The sequence below is a fragment of the Phoxinus phoxinus genome, assembly GCF_949152265.1.
Source record: "Phoxinus phoxinus genome assembly, chromosome: 9".
In the NCBI taxonomy this organism is placed as follows: Eukaryota; Metazoa; Chordata; class Actinopteri; order Cypriniformes; family Leuciscidae; genus Phoxinus; species Phoxinus phoxinus.
In genome coordinates, this window is record NC_136884.1 from 21,052,167 (window position 1) to 21,075,176 (window position 23,010).

At 38.3% G+C, this 23,010-nt stretch overlaps 1 protein-coding gene across 7 annotated transcripts; it reads left to right on the forward strand.

The window, feature by feature from the left end:
* Window positions 1–5,675: 5,675 nt before the first annotated feature.
* On the forward strand, window positions 5,676–22,997 carry LOC307004200 (uncharacterized protein). 7 transcript variants are annotated; one of them, XM_079623299.1, is made up of 15 exons: window positions 5,676–5,735; window positions 7,401–8,036; window positions 10,812–10,909; window positions 11,010–11,259; window positions 15,322–15,445; window positions 16,788–16,910; window positions 18,530–18,752; window positions 18,847–19,123; window positions 19,246–19,423; window positions 20,375–20,451; window positions 20,538–20,718; window positions 20,898–21,146; window positions 21,290–21,461; window positions 21,544–21,641; window positions 21,737–22,997. In XM_079623299.1, the coding sequence occupies exons 2-15, from the start codon at window positions 7,755–7,757 to the stop codon at window positions 21,862–21,864; spliced, it is 2,460 nt and encodes an 819-aa protein (XP_079479425.1). In that variant the 5' UTR covers window positions 5,676–5,735; window positions 7,401–7,754; the 3' UTR covers window positions 21,865–22,997. The 7 variants fall into 7 exon arrangements, with proteins under 7 accessions (XP_079479425.1, XP_079479427.1, XP_079479429.1 ...); XM_079623301.1 differs by lacking the exon at window positions 16,788–16,910; XM_079623300.1 differs by lacking the exon at window positions 5,676–5,735 and having other exon boundaries at window positions 6,044–8,036.
* The last annotated feature ends 13 nt before the right edge of the window (window positions 22,998–23,010 follow it).

Genomic DNA, 23,010 nt, shown 5'->3' on the forward strand with positions numbered 1-23,010 from the left:
GTACTCCTGGCCAAAAGAAGCGTTGTATGATTCGTTCCTTAGTCTTCTCTACCCCTAGGTGGGCCCCTAGCGGGTGCGTGTGTGCTAGGTTAAGTACGGTGGCCCGATAGGGCTGTGGTACGAGGAGCTGTTCATGCACTTCATCGTTCTTCTTTACTACCTGATACACTAACCCTCGGCTTACTGCAAAATGGGGGTAAGTAGGACTTGTCCTATCCCCTAGCACTACTCCCTCTAAAACCTGCACATTTCTTAAGGCATTTGTAAGAGTGGGATCCTGTAACTGGGCTGTACCATACTGGCCTGTGAGAGGGGGAAGCTCTTTGGTGCCTCGGACGTCCTCTTCACTGGAGATCGGAGCACTTTCCTGGGCCATGTTCTCTTCTCCCGTGTCTGGACCAGTCTCTGTGTCAGCCTGGGCACTCGCCATTCCTGCAAGAGCACAGGCCGGAGTGGGTGATTCTGAGGGTTGCACTTGAGTATTCTCAGGATGAGTCTTACCTCTCCGCTTCCGAGGTACACGGCCTAGCCTCTCCTGAGTCTCTCTCCACAGCGGGTAAAAGGCTGGGCAGTCTCGTCCAATTAAGAGAGGGACGGGTAGGGAATCAACCACACCCGCCACCGTGAGTATGGTTCCCCGGGTAGTGGTCATTGTGAGTTCAGTGATGGGGTAGTCTCTGGTGTCTCCATGGACACAGGAAACTGGGAGGACTTTCCCTGGTGTTAGACACGATGAACCCACCAGGTCCTTACGCACCAGGGTGACCCGGCTACCTGAATCTAGCAAGGCCTCCACGTCATGGTGATTCACAGTCACCGGGCAGGTGGGGGGTCGGTCTGGGCCACCATCTATGACTCCCACGAGTGAGGCAAAACGGTGGGCGGCTGGTGAGCTGGAGGACTCAGCAGTAGGCATAGGCTCATCTGCCGGTTTCCCACACTGCCAGGAGATGTGTCCCATCTCCCCACACCGGTAACACTGTCGGGTTTCACTCTCCTGGTGTATTCTTCCTGGACCCGGCCGGCTTCTGGCTCCCCCTGGGGCCTGGACAGCTCCTGAAGTGGCTGGGTTGGAAACCTTGGGGTTCTTTAGACGGGTTCCTCCCGTCTGTGGTGGGGACGCACTCCTGGGCTCTTTTCTGGAAGCACGAAGCATTTCTGTTGTGGCCTGATACCTTTCTACAGCTTCCACGGTTAGATCAGCCGTGGTCAAGGCCTGTTGACTGATGAACCGTTTCGCCTCATAAGGCAGGGCCCGCAAGTAACGATCCACCACAATGGCTTCCACTACCGCAGCTACCGTATTTTTCTTCGGTTCCAGCCATTTTTGCGTGATACGGACAAGTTCGTGCATCTGCGCACGAGGAGGCTGGTCTGGTTGGAAGGCCCAGCTGTGGAAGCGCTGAGCCATACCAAACTTGGTGAGCCCATTTCTGCTGAGGATCTCAGTCTTCAGGGCATCATAGTCAGTCACCCGGTCGGGGCCCAGGTCCCGGACAGCATTCAATGATTCCCCGGTTAGGAAGGGGGCTAACAGTCCAACCCACTGTGCCCTGGGCCAGGCTTCCCTAGTAGCCGTGGCTTCAAAGGCATGCAGATACGCCTCAACGTCATCTGTAGCCCCCATCTTGGATATAAAGTCACTCGCCTTTATTGGGCGGACATTCCGGACGGCCATCTGTTTCTGTAGCTGCAATTCCTCTGCTTTTAGAAGGTTGGCTCTTTTTTGTTCCGCCAAGAGAGCCACGTTTGCTTGCACCTGAGCTTGTTGGCCAGCAATAAGGGTTTTCAAAATTTCCTCCATTCTGTTATGTGGGGGGCCTACGGTCAATTTGGAAAAGTGGGCAATCAAATTTTCAGTGTCCTCCTCTGACATGCACTATTAACGTTTGAGCTTGCCCGCATTCTCCACCATATGTGACGTCATGAGAGGCTACACAGCTCTTAGCGGGACAGTTCAAGTAGTGCAGGGACACAAAGTTCAAATATAAACAAGGACTTTATTAAAGGTCTTGGGAATTAACAGAAACAGTCTTCCACACTCAAGAGTGTAACTAAGGATCAGGTTGGTCTTCAACAGTCAAAACTTAAATGATGCCTCTTCTGGTGGTGAAATCATAATCCTGATTCCCTCAGGTAAATAAACAGTCTTTTCCAACCTTTTCCAATCAGTGCTGCAGCCCGTGGCCAATCCAGCAGTAAGTCCTTCAAAGGTCTGAAGTTTCCAATGATAAGTATTTCCAACCTTTCTTGTTCTTTGTGGAAATGACTGTGGGCTGGTCCGGTCCTCCACAGAAAGCACAGCCTGAAGCTTCTCTCCCAAAACTCACACACCCACTCACTGTGTCTCTAACCCTTAAAAAGCCCTTCAGCTCATCAGACCCTGATCAGTTTCAGGTGTGCGGGAATGTTGTGTATTGAGGGGTGGAGTTCCCGACTCCACCAGCAGATGGAGCCATAGCTGTTCGGGGTTGCAGCCATCTCAGGGGAATGTAGCGTCCTTCCAGGACCCAGCCTCTCGTGACATCACACAATAAAAACTTAAATTTATATAAAAATAATAATGCTGCACCATGGTCAGGGCTCGACTAATTTTTTGCCTTGGTTACACTGGTGCGCCTCACTTTTATATGTAGGTGCACCAGGACAAAATTTAGGTGCACCCAAATTTTTCCTCGGATTGCGTCGCCTTTAACGCCACAATTTCAATGTCACCTTTTTATCGCGCTCCATATACATTCATACATATTATGTAAATTATTTTAAACAAGAATAAGGTGTAGGTAAATACTTTTCTTTATTTTAAGCACAATTATACTGTATATAAAAGTACAAATATTTTAAAAAATACTCAGCTTCACTGAGCTGCCAAACTAAAACATTTTAAGCAAGATAAAACATTTCTTTATGTCGCAAATAGAGCACGAATGGAACTTATGAAGAGTTCATCGAACAAGAATTTGCGTGCTGCTACAAGGAGGCTTTTTCGACAGTCTCGAAATTGACATTCAGGTAGGTATAGGCGTAACGTTATATATTTTGCAATATTTTGTTTTCGAAAAGCTTTCCTTTTTTCAGTTACTACCATCAATTCTCATTGGGATGCATACGCTTTTTCTCCATTCAATCTCATTAACATTTGATGTTGGTTTGTATGTTGCTGGAGAAATTTAAATTAGGCCTAATATTATAATAAATTATAAAAAATATGAAATGTAGCCTATTATGTCAAGAATTTGGTAATTGATGTGCAAATAAAAAATAGTCCCACAATTGTTTGCATTTTTTTTTTTTTTTTTATCAGCATGACCAGGGGTGCGTTTCCAAAGCATCAACTATGCTCGCAAGTTCTACGGGAACACGTGTCTCATTTCGAAGGCTGTTGAAATAATATAAAAATTATATAAGAATGGCTTGTACATGACCATTGCAAAAATGATAGTGTGCATAATTCATGGAGGAGTTGGCCCTCTTTTTTTCTGATTGTCTCTTTATGCAACTCTGTGATATCTCCCTTGAGGAAATAGCTTAAGAGAAAAAACACTCATAGGTGATTATAAACTTTAGACATCCACATTAAACAGTCTCATATATGCGAGGATTTTTTATTTTTGTCATTTGCAATGCTTTGTGATTTCATGGCATAACTTTCTAATGCTTTACTTGTAGATTAAAGAAGCAGACTCTCTTCAAAAAGCTAATTCTGCTATCTCAGATGCTGGGGACAGGAACATGATGGGAGTACAGTCTCATCACTTGAAGAGAGAGATTCTCTGGTCCAATCTGCAGCAGAATACTTTGTGAATGGGCAGACAATTTGGCTCTCAGACAGTAAGTATCCATCATGAGAACCATGTAAAGCTAAACAATCATGCTGAAATCTTTGAGGACCTGTTTGTCAATGTGGTCAGACCACTGGAGGCAAAAGATCTGACAACTCTTTTCGAAGTGGACTTCTCACCCCTTGCCAGCAACAAAAGGCAGCTAGGAAAATAAGTCCATCAGTTCCTTTAGAGACTGGTTAATTGATGTAGAAGGTAGGGGGTTTAATGCTTTATCATTTGAACATTACAACCACTTTGTGGTAAAAATTTAATTTGCATTTAATGTGGTTTTAAGTGACAGATTTTTGTGAAGTTACATTTCTTTCCAATAAAAAAAATTTGTTGGCTTGAAAAAGCCAACATACTGAATCTGCTATTCAATTTAAACCTTATTCTGCTTCTTAGTGTGTCTCTCTGTATCTGTGTGACTACAGAAGATGACTGCAATCCGTTAACACTGGAAATGGTGCTGGAGTTTGCTTCTGGAGCCTCATCTGTGCCTCCTCTAGGATTCCCACATCAGCCACATCAAATCTCATTTCTTCTTACATTTGGTCAAGACACCAGAATATTTCCAGAGGCCAACACATGCCTTATTGTTCCCAGACTTCCAGTACCTACAGTAGAATATTTTAGACCCTACGTACATGACCGAAGGTGTTCTGCAGTCGCCAACTTTCAGGACCATGTAGTACCTTGTTAATGTAAGGGTGATGAAAGAAATACTTGAAATAATTATCTTAACACTTATTCACCATTATTCCATCTCAAACACACATTTTACTGTTATTGTTGTACTGTTCTTACCTTTAATGTTTGATTTATATTAGCACATTTTGCTTAATTTACTCGATTTATCAACATCAGTTTTAATTGCTCTAAATTGAAAAAAGTACATAACAGCAAGTTGTGATCCAAAATAGTGATCCATCTGACATCCAAATGTTTCACTGCATAAATGGAACAATAAAACCTGAATCAATTTTGATTGAATTTGTCTGAATCCTTTTTTCACATTGGAGTCGAGTAATCCTGCTAAAAACATTTTGTCAGAGGCAGAGCATGAATAATACAGTGTGGTATTTACCTGAAGGCATTTAATCTATTTTATTTTATTTTTTCTATTGGGGGATGTGAAGCCAAAAGATTATGCTATTATCTTTGATTCAATCCCATGAGTTGTAACATTATAACGAAGTCAAAATTATTTGAGTTTTTGTCATCTTAATATTAAAACATTCAGTGGAAAAAAAAAAGTATGGCCAATAACAAATATGTTTTTTTTTTTAATAAAAAATAAAGTTAAATAAGTATTCCTTTAAAATTCTACACAGAATTTACAGTGTAAATGAGTTACTTGGGCGTTTCAATTTGAATATGGAAAACTTGAAGACTCTATCTTTTATTTGAATGTGAATATTCTATAATATGTTGGTTGGATGTCTCTAATTTAATTTCTAGACTGTTTGGAACATTAAGACACAGGATTCGTTTTTTGTACAGGATACCATTGATTCCAAAATAACAATCTTTTTTCTCATTCAACTTTTTATTTTACTTGGAAAATATCACATTCATGTGAAGAAATGGGCTAAAGCTAAGCCAAATTGTGAACACTTTATAAAATAAATTAAACAATATGGCACTATAGAATATATTAAAAGCAAAAAAGATTTCATCACTTTAACTTCTTGCAATATTTTACCCCTGGTATAAATTGTTTTCCCCTTATACACTCATCAGAAGTATATTTGTTTCCATATTTGTTGTGAGTTGTATATGTTTGTACAAATTTTGTATATATTTTTTTGTATTTTAAATACCAGAAAAAGAAAGGACTTTTATTTTGGTATGTTGATGTGACGTCACAAGGCTGCGCCACGGTCCTCTGTCTAATCTGGCTAAAGAAAGGTTTGTGCGTTTAAAGTGTTTAAGTCAATTCAAACTGTTGAAACAATTTTATAGTTTTTAAAAGAACTGTTAAAGAACTCAATTACTAATGAAAGTAACACTAATTCTTTATCTAACATTAATGTAAGTTATTTTTGAGAGTAAAGCTCTTCAAGCAGAACAGAAAATGTGCGTCTCATGTAACGTTAGCTCCTTGTATTATGAATCAGATTGTACAGCCCAAACACGAATTGAGGCACTGGAAAATTCCAATCGGAAGTGAGCATCCCTATGCTTTTTTTTTTTTTACTTTGTTTGTTTTTTGTAATGCTTTATTTAGTAACAAAGCACAACAATTAAATACAAAATAGCAATAATTAAAATAAAATAACAGCAAGAAAATCTGTAAAAAATATTATAAAATACAGATAGTAGGCTACTAATAATACAAATAAATAACAAAATAACACAAAGTACACAGGGGTATTGAAATCATATTACTAAATAAATACACATAATAAGGATAACATGTAATGGCTTTACCACAATCTATAGTATTTTTTGCCTTGGTGTTCTTTACACCCTCCAATGATTTAAGATACTGACAAAGCTCAAACACAAATTGTATAGAACTAGGTGTATTTATTGACCACAAACACATGAATGTGATATTTCCATAAAATAATTAACAAATTAAGAACAAAACTTTTTCTAAAGGCTTTTCTTTTTAACATGAAGGCACAACACTTGCATAACTAATAATCATAACAACTAACAAAAATAAGAAAGGAGCAGCAGGGTCTCCTTGTTTTACACATAAATATTAAAATATTATATCTGGAAGTTGTTCCAAAAGGTAATTTAATTGAAGCTTTGCAATCGTTATACACTGTACGAACCGCTCTGATCATATTATTACCAAAAAAATCAAGAGTATCCATCATGAATGCATGGTCAAAGGCTTTATAATAATCAATGAATGATATATAACTTTCATCCTAAATTAATAAATGATAATCAATTAAATGCAAAACTAGATGAATACTATTTCCAAAATATCCGCCACGCATAAAACCAGACGGGCAGTCATCAATCATTTTATCCAGACAAAGTTTCAATCTCTCTGCAAATATTGTCAATAACAATTTAGCATTATTAATTAATGAAATGGACCTCCAATTTTCAAAACTAAGTGGATCTTTACCTTGGAATAAGGGTTATTAAACTCTGATTCTTGTTTGCAGCATTTTCTCAGCTTCCAATATTTCCTAAAAATACATGTAAAAGGAACACAGAGATATCTTCCTAAAAGGTTTTTATTAAATTAAGTTACAAAAAACTGAGAGACCTTTGAAATTTTAGCATCAATCCTAAATCACTTTAAGGAGGACAATTCAGTATTTCTCTTTTCGAGATTAAAGGCCACCTATTATGTAAAATTCACTTTTACATGGTGTTTGAACATAATGTGTGTTGGCAGTGTGTGTACACAACCACCCTTTAAAGTCGCCATAAAATAAAATTTTACAATTCGTATTTTTATATGTAATATTGTAGTGTTTATTATAAATGATTTATCTATGCACTTCATTCACTTTTAAAAATCCATGTACCCTTATAATCTTTAATCAAATACGTTATCCTTCCCTCCTCCCTCAAAACGTCTTCTCTTCTCTTCCTGTCAAGTGCTATGGCGTGGGAGCGTGTCAACTACCCTCAAACCGTTAGTCTGCTATGAGCGAGAGATGGAGAGGAGGAGAGCTAAAGTAAAACCCTGCCTTCTATTCAATTTTCCATTTCATTTGGAAATACGTCACAACACTGGAGAAAAGTCGTTTGTAACTTCCGGTTCACGGGGACTCTAATGATAAAAATCCACACAGTGTGTTTTTTTTTTTTAATCCCCATAAATCATAAGCTGTCTCAGAACAAGCCGTTTTCTGATTCTGGGCAATGTGACTTCCTTTTGCACAAGCCCTGCCCTGAGTGAGCTGTACACAGGCCAACATTGTTTCAACGTGGGAGCAGCTGTAGACAAGAATGTCTTCTAAGCGATTTAGGTGTTTTGTTGTTGGATGTAAGAATGAACACCGCAGTCGTCATTTACTCCCGACATCTGAGACCCTGAAGACGCGGTGGATGACTTTTATTTTTGAAGGGAATGAGGCCCCGAATCTACCTAAATGCGTTTATGTTTGCGCAAATCATTTTACACCAGACTGCTTTGTGAATGAGGGTCAGTACAAAGCAGGTTTTGCTAAAAAATTGATCCTGAAGGACGGATCGGTACCGACTCTTCGTTATCCAGCTTCAACTCCAAAAGTAAGTGGCACACTGTTTATTTTTTATGATTTTTGAGCAAAATGCCATTTCAGTCGATGTGCCTGTTAGCCATTTCCTCAACAAATGTGGCTAAAGCTATTGTCTTAGAGACTAGGGACCCTATGATATACCCGGCGCAATGCAGCGCCAAGTGTGACACAAGTGTTATTTGATAGTTTCAGCCTGACGCCCCTATCATTTTCACGTCCTGCGTCACATTGTTTAAATAGCAAATGTATTTGTGCGCCCATGGGGTGCTGGTCCGAAAACGAGGTGTGTTCAGGCGCATTGTTGGTGCGTTGCTATTATGAGGAACTGAAATAGACTGCGTCATTGACCAACAAAAACCTGGTCTAAAGTCAATGGCGCAATATTTATTTTTTGTTATTTAAAGAGCACGTTAGTATGAGCCTATAGGCCGGTCAACAACGCGCGTCCACTCTGCTTATTTACACACACAGGAATACCCAGCGGCACACAAACTAGCCAAATATAAAAAATAAATGACAATTTAAAAGATTAATATTGCGTACATAAAGATATGGTGGAATCCGGCTTGTCCCGTAGGTGGTCTGGTTGCCCGCTTTAGATCCATTTCCTCTCTGGACACGCATTCAGTCTTTCCGCTTGGAAATTCCGGCATGTTAATAGCAAATCCGCCATGGCGCGAGCGCGACTGGGTGATAAGACTGGTTGTTTTTTTGCACGTTACGCTCAAAACACACGGGCCGATGACGTGACGCATGTTTTTTCTGTATTTAAGTGTAAATGTTTACTGAACTGCATAAAACAACACATGCCAGTGGGGCATAGAACATAATTTTATTTCAATATTATGATTTTGGGATGTAAAATGTATTTGGTGTTGTTCATATTTCAAGGTGAATAGCAAAATGTCCTGCGGTGTGACTGCAACATTGACTCATCAAATTAGTTATCAAATATTAGTAAAATAAAGCAGATATTTGGAGCAGCTAATAAATGCCTTGGCATTATTTTGTATGTATTTACTTAATTAACTTGTTTTCAAAATGCTAAAAAGTACTAAAATAATATTTACAGTACATTTAGTTTTGAAACACAAATGCTGTCCTGCAGTGTGACATAGGATATTAGATTTTTGTACTGGCAGTTACATGGACAGCCATAGGGGTCCTTTAGTCAAGCCCCCTACCAGAAAGTCCCCCAGATGTTTGGATGTGCTAAGGAGGTTAAAAGGTGAGTGATAAGCCGCGTTTCCACCGAAATTACCCGGAACAATTTGTCCCAGGAACTTTTTTTGCCCCAGACCGGTTGCTTTCTGCGTTTACACCGCGGTCTAAAGTACCGGGAAGATTATAAACTGCGCGCGACTGCTCCTCCCAGTCTGCACGGATAGTAATCAGTTTTGAGCGCCACATTTATAATAAGTATGGAGGAGATTCAAACTGTGCTGTAGTTGTGTTTGTGATGTATTGCGGACATTGACCGTGAGATGGCTGGGACGAACACGCAGAAAATTTCCTGTTACACAAATACGCTTATAAAGCCTGAACCTCGTCGTCGGTCCAGCTGGGTTTTTTTTTATTTTTTTTATTAAATTCCATATTTGCAGACAGACAACTCCTACTGCATGAAGCCACGAACCGCAATAGATTTTTTAAAAATGCCGGTTAAAATAGGATGCTGCGTGGAGTCCTCCATTCAAAATGCGGCGTGAACACGACCAATCAGCATGTTCAGCGCACAAGTCCCACCCCCGAAAGTTCCTGAACTTTTAAAAAGTACTACCTCGCGAGCAGGGACTTTCGGAGGGGGAAATATTTACCCGGTAACTTCATTTAGACCCTGGTTCCTGCGGTGTAAACACACCGAGTACCACCCCAAAGTTCCTAGTTCCTGGGCAAAGTTCACGCGGTGGAAACGCGGCTGTAATCTCTTATTAATTTGATAAATTTAATCATTTCTGTCAGACCATGAACTTGTCCATTTTGATAGTCCTGTGGTGTGACTGATCTAGTTCGAGAAAAAATAAAAATATTAAAAAAATAATCATATTCAGGTTTAAAACGATGAACTTATTCAGTTACTGTAATGCCCAAGGCCAGTCTTGTATAGCAATGACTCAAAATGGCTGCAAAGGTGAAAGAGTCCTGTGGTGTGACAGCCCGTCCTGTAGTGTGACATAATTAAGGCCACATTTACACATAGCCGGGTATTTAGAGAAACGAATATTTCTCCCCCTCCGTTTTCAATAATAACATCGTGCACACAACCCGCATAAATACGCCGTCGAGCGCCTTTATAACTATGCTAAACCTATGGGCGGCAGTGTAGGGAGAAGGATAAAGCCATGCAAAGCCAATCAGAATCCTCAGAATCGACAAGAGAGAACCTAAAACCCCGTTTCTCCCAGTTGACATGACAACATATAACCGGCGTTTTCAGAAATCTCCACTTTGGCCGGAGTTTTTAGAAATTATCGTTTTCTGGGATAAAAACGGCGTTTTCGTGTAAATGACAGGCCAAAACGCAGAGAAATATCTGCGTTTTCCTATCGTGTAAACGGGGCCTAAGTCAGATGTCTAGCTAGATTCTCGTCTGTTATGTTTGCAATATTAAATGTAAATCTCTCTCTCTCTCTCTCTCTCTCTCTCTCTCTAATATATATATATATATATATATATATATATATATATATATATATTAAACACAAATATATATCTGTCTTCATTTGTTTGTTGTATGTGTATGTTAACAGTCACTGATCATTGTTTTTAAAGTGACTTTTGTCAGTTTTTAGGCATGAGCAAAGAAAGGACAAGGAGGTACCGGGAAAGGTTAGCACAGGATGAAGCCAGGCATGAGGAGATCCTTAGGGAGAGAAGGAGAAAGTAAATACGTTTATAATAGGGAAATTGAGTTGGTGAAACATTCTCTAAGACGTACACTTGTATAGAAAACATGTAACAGCTGTCTCTGTTCCATCAAAAGATATCAAGAAAAGAAAGCTAAAGGAGAAATTCAACCACACAATATAACCAGCCTCCCAAAACTTAAGAGAGCAAAGCTTCGTGAGAAATGGAAGAAGACAAAGGCAAGGAACAGGAAGAAGGAGGAGGATCTTGCAGCCATCTTGGATATTTCTCCCCCATCACCCGAAGAACTTGATGTGTCCTTTAGTCCAGTTCATCTTTCTCCTGCTCATGGTTCCATTTCTCCAATTCCAAGTCCCCCCCAAAAGGTTTGTCCACCCAAGTTGACAGCAAAAATTAAGAGGCTGGAAAGAGAAAACAAGGAGCAAAGCAATGCTCGATGGCATGAAAAAAGCCAATAGTAAAATGAGGGTTTAAAAGCATCGCTGGAATAAAGCTAATAAAGCACGTCAACCTACCCTCAGATCTTCGACGAAAAGAGCTGCGACACAAAAAAACCCCCGGCAAGTCACCAACTTTCTTTACAGGGATGAAAACAGCAGGCTCTTGGGATACTGTGTGCCGGAAAAACAAAAAAATGCTGCGGCGGGTTTTGACCAAAACCATGAGTGAGCTATACTCTGAATACAACCAAGAATATTAGCTTCACAATGCAAATGTCGTACCGGTAGTTTGCTCGCTACAGGCCCAAGCACATAACAGAGACCAGGCCAACAGATAGAAATACCTGTGCATGCTACCAGCATGAAAACATGCGCCTACTGATTGACTCTTTGGTTTTTAAAGGCATGATTTCAACCAAAAGCCTGTCTAATCTTCTTTCCTCCATTATTTGTAACACAGAATAACAAAAATGTATGTACAAGCAGTGCACCAACTGCTGTTTTGATGAGGTGCGTCTCAACTCACTTAATCCTGATGCATTCGCTAGGTGGGAGCGGGTGAAGGTAACTGTAGGGGAAAAGGTGTTCACGAACTGGGTTAAAAAAGGGGTTGAGGGAAAGCTGGCAGAGACCTTCCAGCATGACCTGGAGTCAATTGCATCCCATCAATTCAATTGGATGCACCAATCAGCCAAAATGAGGGAGTTAAAGAAGAAATTGCAAGAAAATGATTTGGTGTTGCACGTTGATTTCTCTGAAAATTGAGCTGAACTAAACAGAAATTAAATCTTTCCACTTTGGTGGAAATAGAAAACAAGTAACCGTACATATAGTGGTTGCCTACACCAAAACGGCCATTCAGAGCTTTGCAACCGTCTCAAAATCCCTGAGGCATGATGAACGTGCTGTATGGGCTCACTTACAGCCAGTCATTTATAGTTCAAATTCATACACTTAAGTAATAAGATTGTACTGATATGTTGCATTTTCATTAAAGGGCACCTATTATGGAATTTTGAAATTTACCTTTCATGTAGTGTGTAACATAGATCTAAGTGAACAAAAACATCCTGCAAAGTTGGAAATATGAAAGTGCACCGTATATAAAGTTATTGTCTTTCAAAAGTAAGAGTCGACTCGGAGTCATTTTTATGAATCGTTAGAAGACCGAAGCTTTTTCTCTGACTAGATGACGTCAACTTGTCAAGTTATTTGAATACGATACGCCCACTTATTGCGCTCCAAGGCCAGGGAAAATATCATGGCGACGAGACGCTGTGTTCTGAAGTGCGACTCAAAAGCCAACTCTTTTCATCTGCCCAAGGAGGAGCATTTGAAGACTAAGTGGCTACAATTCATATAACTATACCACAGAAGTATAGTCCGAGCCTTGTGCTTTGTTCGCGCCATTTTGAAGACGATTGCTTTTTAAATGCAATCAAACTTGGATTCGCGAGCCGTCTGATATTGAAGGAAGGTTAATTTCTAAGTGTATTTGCATCAGCTTCCTCCTCCGTATCACAACCTGTAAGTGTTATTAATAATTGTTGCTTTTATGTTTTATGTAGCATGCTTAATTATTATTTTGTTTGTTGTGTACGCACCGTTTAGCTTCTAGGTCTTCAATGGCAATTATATTGAGATATGTTAAGTGTTTGTCATTGTTTTCGGAGTTGTCTTAAAGAATAGAGTAATACCTCGTAGTAACGTAACTGCATTTTTTTTTTTGTAAAAACGTTATGTTTATGCATCGGGCTAATGCAAACAAAGACTGATTGTGCTTTTACAATATGAACTCTGGGCTATGCTCGCTAACATAACATTAAATTCTTTATCTTATTTTTAGTTTTTTACTACAAACTACAAAGCAGTGGACTATAATCATTATTATAACACGATTTAATTGATAAAAGCATCATTGTACTCAGTGTTAAACAGTAAGTATTATCTCTGTAAACACTGCTGGGTCATCTGACCAATCGCAGATTAGCGTCGCGCAAAGGAGGGGTTTGGAAAAATGAGTCGTTGAACGAATCATTTGGGAGTCGGTGAGCAAATCAGGTAAAAATAAATGCATATTATACGAAAACAAAAGTGTTTTTTGACATTGCATGCACGTAAAACTGTTGTTGGGGACTCCCTAAACAACATTAGGAACATTTTAAATGTCATAATAGGTGCCCTTTAATGTTCAAATAGAGATGCAAATTAATTTGTTTGTTACAAAAGTATTCAATAAAATTCACCATAAATGTTCATACAGTGTCTCATTTCGTCCTGTGGTGTGCTGGGATGTCCTGTGGTGTGACATCACTTCAAACACAATTAAACGACTTTTACTATGTTACCTAGCTTAAATAATTATATGCATTTGAAAACGTAAAAAAAAATTGTAAAAAATAATAATAAACATTTTAAAATATTTTTTTTACACAATATTTCTACTGGAGTGAGTGGTAAAAGATGGCACAAGCAAAAAATATAATCGAAAAACAGCTGTGAAAAAAAATATATGCAGAATTTTAATGATCATTCTTTAAGAATACTTAAAGGGTTAGTTCACCCAAAAATGAAAATAATGTCATTAATGACTCACCCTCATGTCGTTCTAAGCCCGTAAGACCTCCGTTCATCTTCGGAACACAGTTTAAGATATTTTAGATTTAGTCCGAGAGCTTTCTGTCCCTCCATTGAAAATGTATATACGGTATACTGTCCATGTCCAGAAAGGTAATAAAAACATCATCAAAGTAGTCCATGTGACATCAGTGGGTTAGTTAGAAGTTTTTGAAGCATCGAAAATACTTTTTGGTCCAAAAATAACACAAAATAAGACTTTATTCAGCATTGTATTCTCTCCCGGGTCTGTTGTCGAATCTGCGTTCAGGACTCCGCAGTGACGCTGCTGACGTAAGACGCTGATGACGTGTTATCTGGTGCGCCCGAGCTTCGTTTACAGTCTGAGGGAGACGCACGCTATATTCAAGCTATTCTACATTGTTTGCGTGGATATCATTTTTTTAATGGTGCGTAAATGTGCATGTCGCGGATGAGACACTTTTACAGCGTGCGTTTCCCTCAGACTGTAAATGAAGCTCGGGCGCACCAGATAACACGTCATCAGCGTCTTACGCCAGCAGCGTAACTGTGAAGGATTCACAACAGACCCGGGAGAGAATACAATGCTGAATAAAGTCTTATTTTGTGTTATTTTTGGACCAAAAAGTATTTTCGATGCTTCAAAAACTTCTAACTAACCCACTGATGTCACATGGACTACTGTGATGATGTTTTTATTAACTTTCTGGACATGGACAGTATACTGTATATACATTTTCAATGGAGGGACAGAAAGCTCTCGGACTAAATCTAAAATATCTTAAACTGTGTTCCGAAGATGAACGGAGGTCTTACGGGCTTAGAACGACATGAGGGTGAGTCATTAATGACATTATTTTCATTTTTGGGTGAAATATTCAATAATATTTCAATATTTTAATTTTATAGTAATGTCATGTCACACCGTAGGACATATTTTGCCTGTAGCTGTGAGAAAAGCTTAATAAATTACATAATGAGAAAAAAAATCTGCTAACCTCTAACAGTTTTAGAAACAACAGTATTTGAACTTTACAAATTCATACAATTCTCAAGCAACTTAGAACTTTGTTAAAAAAAAAAAAATGCTGTTTCACCCTTATGTCATCTACCCACACCAATTACTCATTAAGAAAATAGGGAAAACCGTTTTAGACCATGTGCCGGGCGCAGACCATTTTTCCCGTCGTTAAACTAGTCACTTTAGACCATGTGCCGGGCGCAGACCATTTTTCCCGTCGTTAAACTAGTCACTTTAGATCATGTGCTTAGATCGTTAAAATAGGGCCCTGTTAAAATAGATGTCTGTTGTGTCTACCACATGTTTATAAAGAACAAATTCTAAAAACTGTCTAGGCCTATTTTAAAATCGTTTGTTTATCTGCAAAGGCCAGCACGTCTACACAAAGCCGTAGCTCGAGGGATGTCGGCGTCCAGACAGAACCATCACAGCTTCACAGTTTTGTCACACAACCATCAACGAGGACATTTCAAGAACACCACAGGAGTATCGGTATGTTGATGGTTTTAATTATATTTGTTTTGGACAGTAGCCGCAATAGAGAATGTGAATCTACCTCGTTGTGCATCGCATACTAGGTAGTGAGCGTCATATTTGTGGGAGCTGCTGAGGAGTGTACAATGACAACAAATAAAAATCACCAGTGGAGAAATGTCTGTATTTACGTTAAAACATTGCAAAAAGTGCTTGCACTCGGTTAGAATAAAATAACTAATATTGGAATGTCTTGCATTCATTTGAGCGCTTATTAGTCGTCAGTCTATCATACACTCGTAGAAATACTACGTAGCTTTCAATAACTAAAACATGACTATGATGTTTCTGCTATATTAAATAATAACTACAATATAGCTTGATGGGTGATTCTCACAAAATTAGACTTATGAGGTGTCATGAAACATTTTGATGATGAAAGTAAATGCTTTCAAAATAAGGATACAGATAAACATCTCTTCATGTACTATTTTGCACATGATTTCAAATGACATCATAAATACCAATTTGGTTGTTTTTTTCCACATTTAAGGGGACATTTTTCATTACCGCAACGTGTCCATGACTGGATTTGGGTTCTTTGAAAAGTTTCAGTGCATGTTATAGTATTTGATGATCATTGGTAAATGTAGTGACAATAATAAGGAATATAAATGTGTCCAAGACCACATTTCTCATCCTCCGCAACAATTTTCAATCATTGTTTAAGTCTTCAAGGAACTAATATTTTCAAGGAATTTTGTTGGAAGGGACATAATTGACTGTGACACTAAAGATGGCTACCAGGTAAGCAGTTCTTATTTTTTCTCTCCAGATAAAAGTTACAAATTTGTTTGTCATAGTACCTACACGACTTTTTAGTTCTCATTACCGAAAAATGAGTTTGTGAAGTTTTAAAAAATGTTGCCGTTTTAATTTTTTGATTACTATATACCCCATTATGGTCTAGATATAAAAAGAGAGGAAAAGTTTAGCTAACCCTCATTTAGCAAGAATGTTTAAGGTCGCTCATCCTCCGCAACACCATTATCATTCACCGCAACAATTGAAGGCCTGTTGCGGTGGAGATACTCAATGTTTCGATAATGAGAAACAGACTTATGAAGGAGGGACATGCACTATAACTCTTGCTCATTTCAATATAACTTGATATTTGCCTTAAACTTATTGAACAGATTGCGTAAACAAAATAGCTATCAAGTGCTTCCACAAAAAGCAGTATAAATGCAGTATAAGCCACCTACTATAAATGTAATATTATTTAATATTTAGTAGTTTTACTGTGAAACTTTTTTACGAAATGTTATACTCAAGATGGCTATTGTGTATTTTGTTACAGGCAAGCATCAGTTGAAAAGAAAAGGGCATCAGCGAAAGACAGGCTGGCAAAGCATAGGGAAAAAATATACAGCAATCCAGTGTTACTTGAGGAGTAAAGAAGAAAGGAGAGCGAAAGGACAGGGTGATAATAGAGAATATAACTATATTAACTATTAAATATATTAATATTAACTATAAATATAACTTGGATTCATTGTTTTGACCAACACTTGCACTCACTCCCACACAGACACATGTATGCGCACAGAAACATAAGTACAGACACACACACACGTACACACACACTGATGCTGACAGGCTAACGTGAAGGCTGACATAATTGTACAGTATACTATATTGTACATACACACACTCTCTTTCACACACATCACACACAGACATGCATGTGTGTGTGCGTGCTTACACTCACACACGCATGCACACACGAACACACACCATTCCTAAATTAAGAATTGTGTTCAATTTTGGTCATAGTGGTCCAAAGTTTGTATTTATCTCAGTTTTTACTGCATTTCACCTTTCATTCATTTTTTATTTTCCAGGTATCGAAAACGTAACGAAAATGGTAAAATTAAGACTACTCAGGACCTCACAAGTAGACGGCATGAAATTATTCTCAGAAAAAGGTTGTGTGGTTGAAATGTCAGGACCAAAGTCTTTTAGCTAAACTAAAATCTTTTTACAAGAGCGCATGATGCTGTTACATTTAAACGTTTCTCAGGGACCACATGATGGTATGTTACATTGAAAAAGTTATCATGAACACATGAATGTATGATATACTAGAATGATAATATTTATACTAATGGTTGTATATTTGTTAGTACTACAGTGTAGGCTATATGACATGATTCTTTATGAGCAAATTATTGTAACTTGTATACACAACACTTGTTAACACAAGGCATGGTACTGTGATGATTACGATAAATGAGAAAATGAAACACTGTTTATGAAATAAATATTCTTTTAAAAATTGTATGTGTTTTGAATATGTAGGTTAGGCATCAAACCCCTTTGTCAACAGTGAATGTGTGAGCTAAATCTCATTTCCGAAACATTGATCCTTATTACCGAAATGGCATTTTCATTACCGCAACATGCATCTTTTTTTTTTTTTTTTACAAATTAAGTAATAATTAGATAATCATATTTTGTTTTAAAATGTATATACATATTATACAACACTACTTATTTAAGGCCTGCTACATAACAAATGTGTATGTTATCTTTTAGTAAAACAATAAAATAAAATAGATTGTAAATCATCACGTATGTTTCGGTAATGAGAGAAAATAAGGAAATTACAAAAAATAATAAATATGAAAAAGAAATCTCTCCAGAGTTTTACATAGCTTTGAGCAGGAGTAATAAGAGTTTACTTTAACATTAGCCAAAAATACACATTTTCTTAACCATATATTTAATGTAATGTTATGTTGCGGTAATGATAAAAAAAATTATGGACTTCATCTAAATGTAAATATATAATATAAAATATTTTTTAAAATCTTATAAAATAATGGTTATAGTAAGTACAAACTTTAATCTTATATGTGCAAAAAGAAAATTGGCTTTTATGGCATTTTAAAAATTCTGATGCTAGACACCTTTTAAATCTGGATTTCGTGAGAATCACCCTGGCCAGTGGATCGTTTATTCAATCATCATATCACCCTAATTTCTTAACGTTAAATGATGTGCCATAACACTAAAACTTTGCTGCATTATACATTCCAGGTGTCCAGACAACTGTGTCAAGTTTTGACCTTAGCATGGCATCAGTTTCCCATACAGCCGTTATGTCTTCCACACCACTCAAGACTCCATCAAAGAGACCTCATCTGGACCTTAAGGAAGAGGGAGATGAAGAAGATGCTCTCAAGGAAAGCTCTTCTATACTAACACAAGAGACTGATGTCACATTCAATCACACACCAATAACAGAGCCAAAAGGCTTGTTGTAAGTTTCTCTCATGTGCAGATGGTTTAGAATTATGTTTGTTTTAATCATAGCAACCCTCACGCTGTGCTTATATGCATTTGTATACTTTCAGAGCTCAAGCTTCCAGTCCTGTTCAAAACATTAGTAAATATATTGTCTATGAGACCTGCATAATGGAACTGTTTGAGGTGTGCCCGGTATGTCAGCGAAGCTGTCATGTACGATCGCAAAGGCTTGGGACATTTCTACGTGTTGAGCAACTCTGCCACCACTGTCAGTTCTCACGGAAATGGAACAGTCAGCCAATTATGGGATGTACTCCTGCGGGCAACCTTCACCTTTCTGCTGCCGTGTATCTCTGTGGTGCTTCATTCTTCACACTTGAAAAAGTAATTGAATTTCAAATAATTAATAGCAATGCATTTACAGACACTAAATATTTATAATGTCAAAGATAATTACATTTAGTAATTTATTACTTTACTGTATAGCAACTTCTCTATGTTGTCAGATATTTGCAGCAATGAAGCTACAACTTTTCAGGTACGACACCTTTCGTCGTCACGCGCGAATGTGGATTGAGCCTGCTATTCTTCACAAATGGAGAAACTGGCAGGATGAGATGCTACAGCAGTTAACTCAAAGGGAGAAGGTCATTGTTGGAGGAGACATGAGGGCTGACTCACCAGGTACATTGTGGGAAAAATTTGTGATGCGATCTGGAAAAACCCACCACATGGTAAAATTTGACACATTACAGGTTTTGATACCACATTAAAGCTGTTTCTTTGCCCTTTCCAAATCTGTTTTTTTTTTTTCTTTTATCGTTTGTCTGTAACACGTTATGGTCATCTGAAGTCGGCTGATCGCTATGATTTTCAGAAACGGAATTTTGAGAAAAACAGATTTAATTAACTGTCCTGTCCTTCTAGCGGGACGACTGGCGCTCTTTTTTTTATTGCCTTTTTTTCATATTACATATTTTAGTAATGAACATAGCTTAGGTATCATTCGAAAACTTATAAACTCAAAATTCATCCTGTGAAAACCGTTTTGAAATTGGACAATTGAGAGGCGAGCAAGATCTTTTAAGCAAGCAGCTACTTCAGACTCCGTTGTTCTCTTGTGCTCCGCTCCGCATCACACAATAACGTTGGATAAAAATAAATAAATAAAAACGTGCGTGCCCTTGTAGTTTACACAGGACTGGCGGGACCTTACTGGTATGTGGTTTATTTTGATAGGTGAACTGTCTTTGTGGTGTTAAGAGAAGGAGAGCTGTGCGCGATTAAGTTTTTTTGCACCTCCACTCCGCCGTGCGTGTTCTTAAAGAGAAAGACACAGTCTTTTCAGCTTGCCACTATAAATCGCCATTTTTCTGCACTAAACTAGCGAATTTTCCTAAGATATATTCAGAGATGATAGACAAGATGTTATAGAATAATAATTTAATGAAAACCCAATTTTGACAAAAAACTGACATTCTATCTATTTTTAGATCTTACTGAAAACGTGCCAGCGTGACATCCAAAGGGGTTTTCCCAGATCGCATCACATTTGATTAAGAATGATAGGCTTTTTGCTCATCTACCAGACAAGGCATAGTATGTAATAAGGAATAATGTAACATTTTTTCTAAGGGCACTCTGCTAAGTGTGGCAGTTACACAATGATGGACCTGGAGACGAACACCATTGTTGACGTACAACTCGTCCAGGTAAGTGAGCAGAAACCTTTGTAGCAACATGCTGGAAGACTTGCGTTTTTAATTAAAAGACTCATTATATTACGTTTCTTTGACAGAGTAATGAAGTGGGAGGAAGTTACCACATGGAGAAGGAAGGTTTGAAGAGAAGTCTCGACTTTTTGGACGCTCGTGGTGTGACTCTGGACTGCATTGTGACTGACCGGCACCCGCAAATTCAAAAATTCCTCAGTCAGCGCAATGTCAACCAGTTCTATGATGTCTGGCACATAGAGAAAGGTTTATAACTTACTACCATTCACAGCATTTTCAAGAGTTTTACAAACTAATAAATGTGATAATACTGTAATAGCGGCTGTTTCTGGTTGTTGTTTATTTATTTTTATATCCACCACCTATTACACATTGGTCCACTTATTGTGAGTGTTGTCATACTTGTGTTTAATTGTAATCTCCAGGAATTTCAAAACAGCTGGAGAAAATTTGCAAGTTGAAGGAATGTGAGAAACTACGTAACTGGTTGCGTAGTATTAAAAATCACATCTATTGGACTGCTAAATCATCAAGCAATGGGCCTGAAAGAGTGGCTAAATGGACATCTATGCTGAACCATGTCCAAGATAAGCACACACATGAAGACACCAATTTTCCTGCATGTCTACATCCACCAAGGAAAAGTCTAAGCAAAAACAAGTGGCTGGCAGCGGGTATGTAGTCTAAAGAAGCAATGAAGTTTGTTCTAAACAAACTGTGTGCAAAACATAAAGCTTGTATTTTTTAATCAAAGTAAAATGCTTGTTCAGTTCTTATTTCTGATTAGTACAATAAAATAATATTTCCAATTCTTTAGGAACTCTGGCATATTACAAGTTGGAGAAAGTTCTTTCCAACAAGAGAATTTTGAAGGATGTGGCCAAGCTAAGTCCTCACTGCCAGACTTCTTCCATTGAGGTTTTCCACCGTGTCATACTACAGTTTGCACCCAAAAATGTGGTCTTTCCATTTCTTGGAATGTTGTGCAGGTAACGTAATTATTGTGAAATTAATTTCACATTTGCATGCACCGTTGACATGTTATGTTGATAATATATTTCTTGCTTTCAGACTGTACCTGGCTGCACTACACTACAACGAGAACGCCGGGCATCCTCGAGCCACACCAGCAGCAGGTCAACCCCTGCTCAAAGTACAAGCAACTTTCAGTATGTATAACTTGCAAAAGTTTACTTACAAAATGTGATAGATTTGTATATTTTTTTATTGCACTTTTTCTTACAAGCTATGTGAAATTGCACAGGATATGTGGATGACCTGCTGGACCTCATATTTGATAAAGTCTTTGTGGATCCTGCACCATATGCGGATGAGGTCTTGAGGATCCCCATACCACCGCCATTGTGTCCAGAGTACGACCGGCTTGCTTAGGATGAGGCCATCTCCAGCAGGGTGTCTCGTTTTAAGATATAGGTGGTCGAAAACCTACATAGCTGCCCTGGGCATCGGGAAACTCCCTTCGAATACTCAGGAACACACAGGCTGAATCACAACTCGTACTCTTCGTCCCAGGAAACCCAAGCACCAGCTAACAAAGCCACCGATAAGCTAAAAATATGTAATGACTGACACACAGGGACATTATCATAACAGGGTTCAAGGATTTTTGGGCGTTTCTGTTTTACGTGTCTATCAATACATTTTGGCACAATTCTTTTATTGATAAACGTCATTTTTAAAAGGTCATTTATTTGAAAATTATGTAAATAAATACATTTATATTATTCAAATTTTCACATGAATTTACATGATGTTTTATTAAAGTTCGGGAGGAGCACGTTCAGATAATTAACACAAGTGGAGAGCTCTCAGGAATCAACGATAAGAGGGTATATATAGACTCAGCAGTCTCACCTCAATCCATTGACAGTTTAGCAGCATCCCTCCACCACCCCTTCTCCACACTTCTAGTTCTAACCACTTGCATACAGGGGGCGAACTCTGAAAACTTTCTTTTCAAATATGATTTGGTGAGACTGTCCACATGACCTTTTAAATGTGGCACATATCAGAAACTTGTCTGAACAGGTGACACTTCAACAACTCTTTGTCTTGTCTTTTATTTGCATCCTTCACTTTTTACTTTGCCTTGACGCTGTTTATTTTCTTTTGCCATGTGGTTCTCCACCCTCATGACCAACTCCTCTGGCCACATCTTTAAATACTGAGCAAAACTTGTATAGAGTTCATATATTGATACAGTTGTGGTCAGAATTATTGACACCCCTGGTAAATATGATCAAATATGGCTGTAAAAATAAATCTGAATTGTTTATCCTTTTGATGTTTCATTCAAAGATTCCCAGATCCATGTTGGTGCTTCTCCTCTTCAGGGGACTGATATGGTCATGGCAGAAGCTTTGGGCTTAGTGACACATTTTGTGTTGATTTTGATGTTTGTTTTGAATCGTTGTCCTGATGGAAGATCCAACCATGGCCCTTTATAAGATTTCTAGGTTGTCAGGTTGTTGTTTTTTTAACATGTATCTGAACAAGATGTCCAAAAAATACAATATC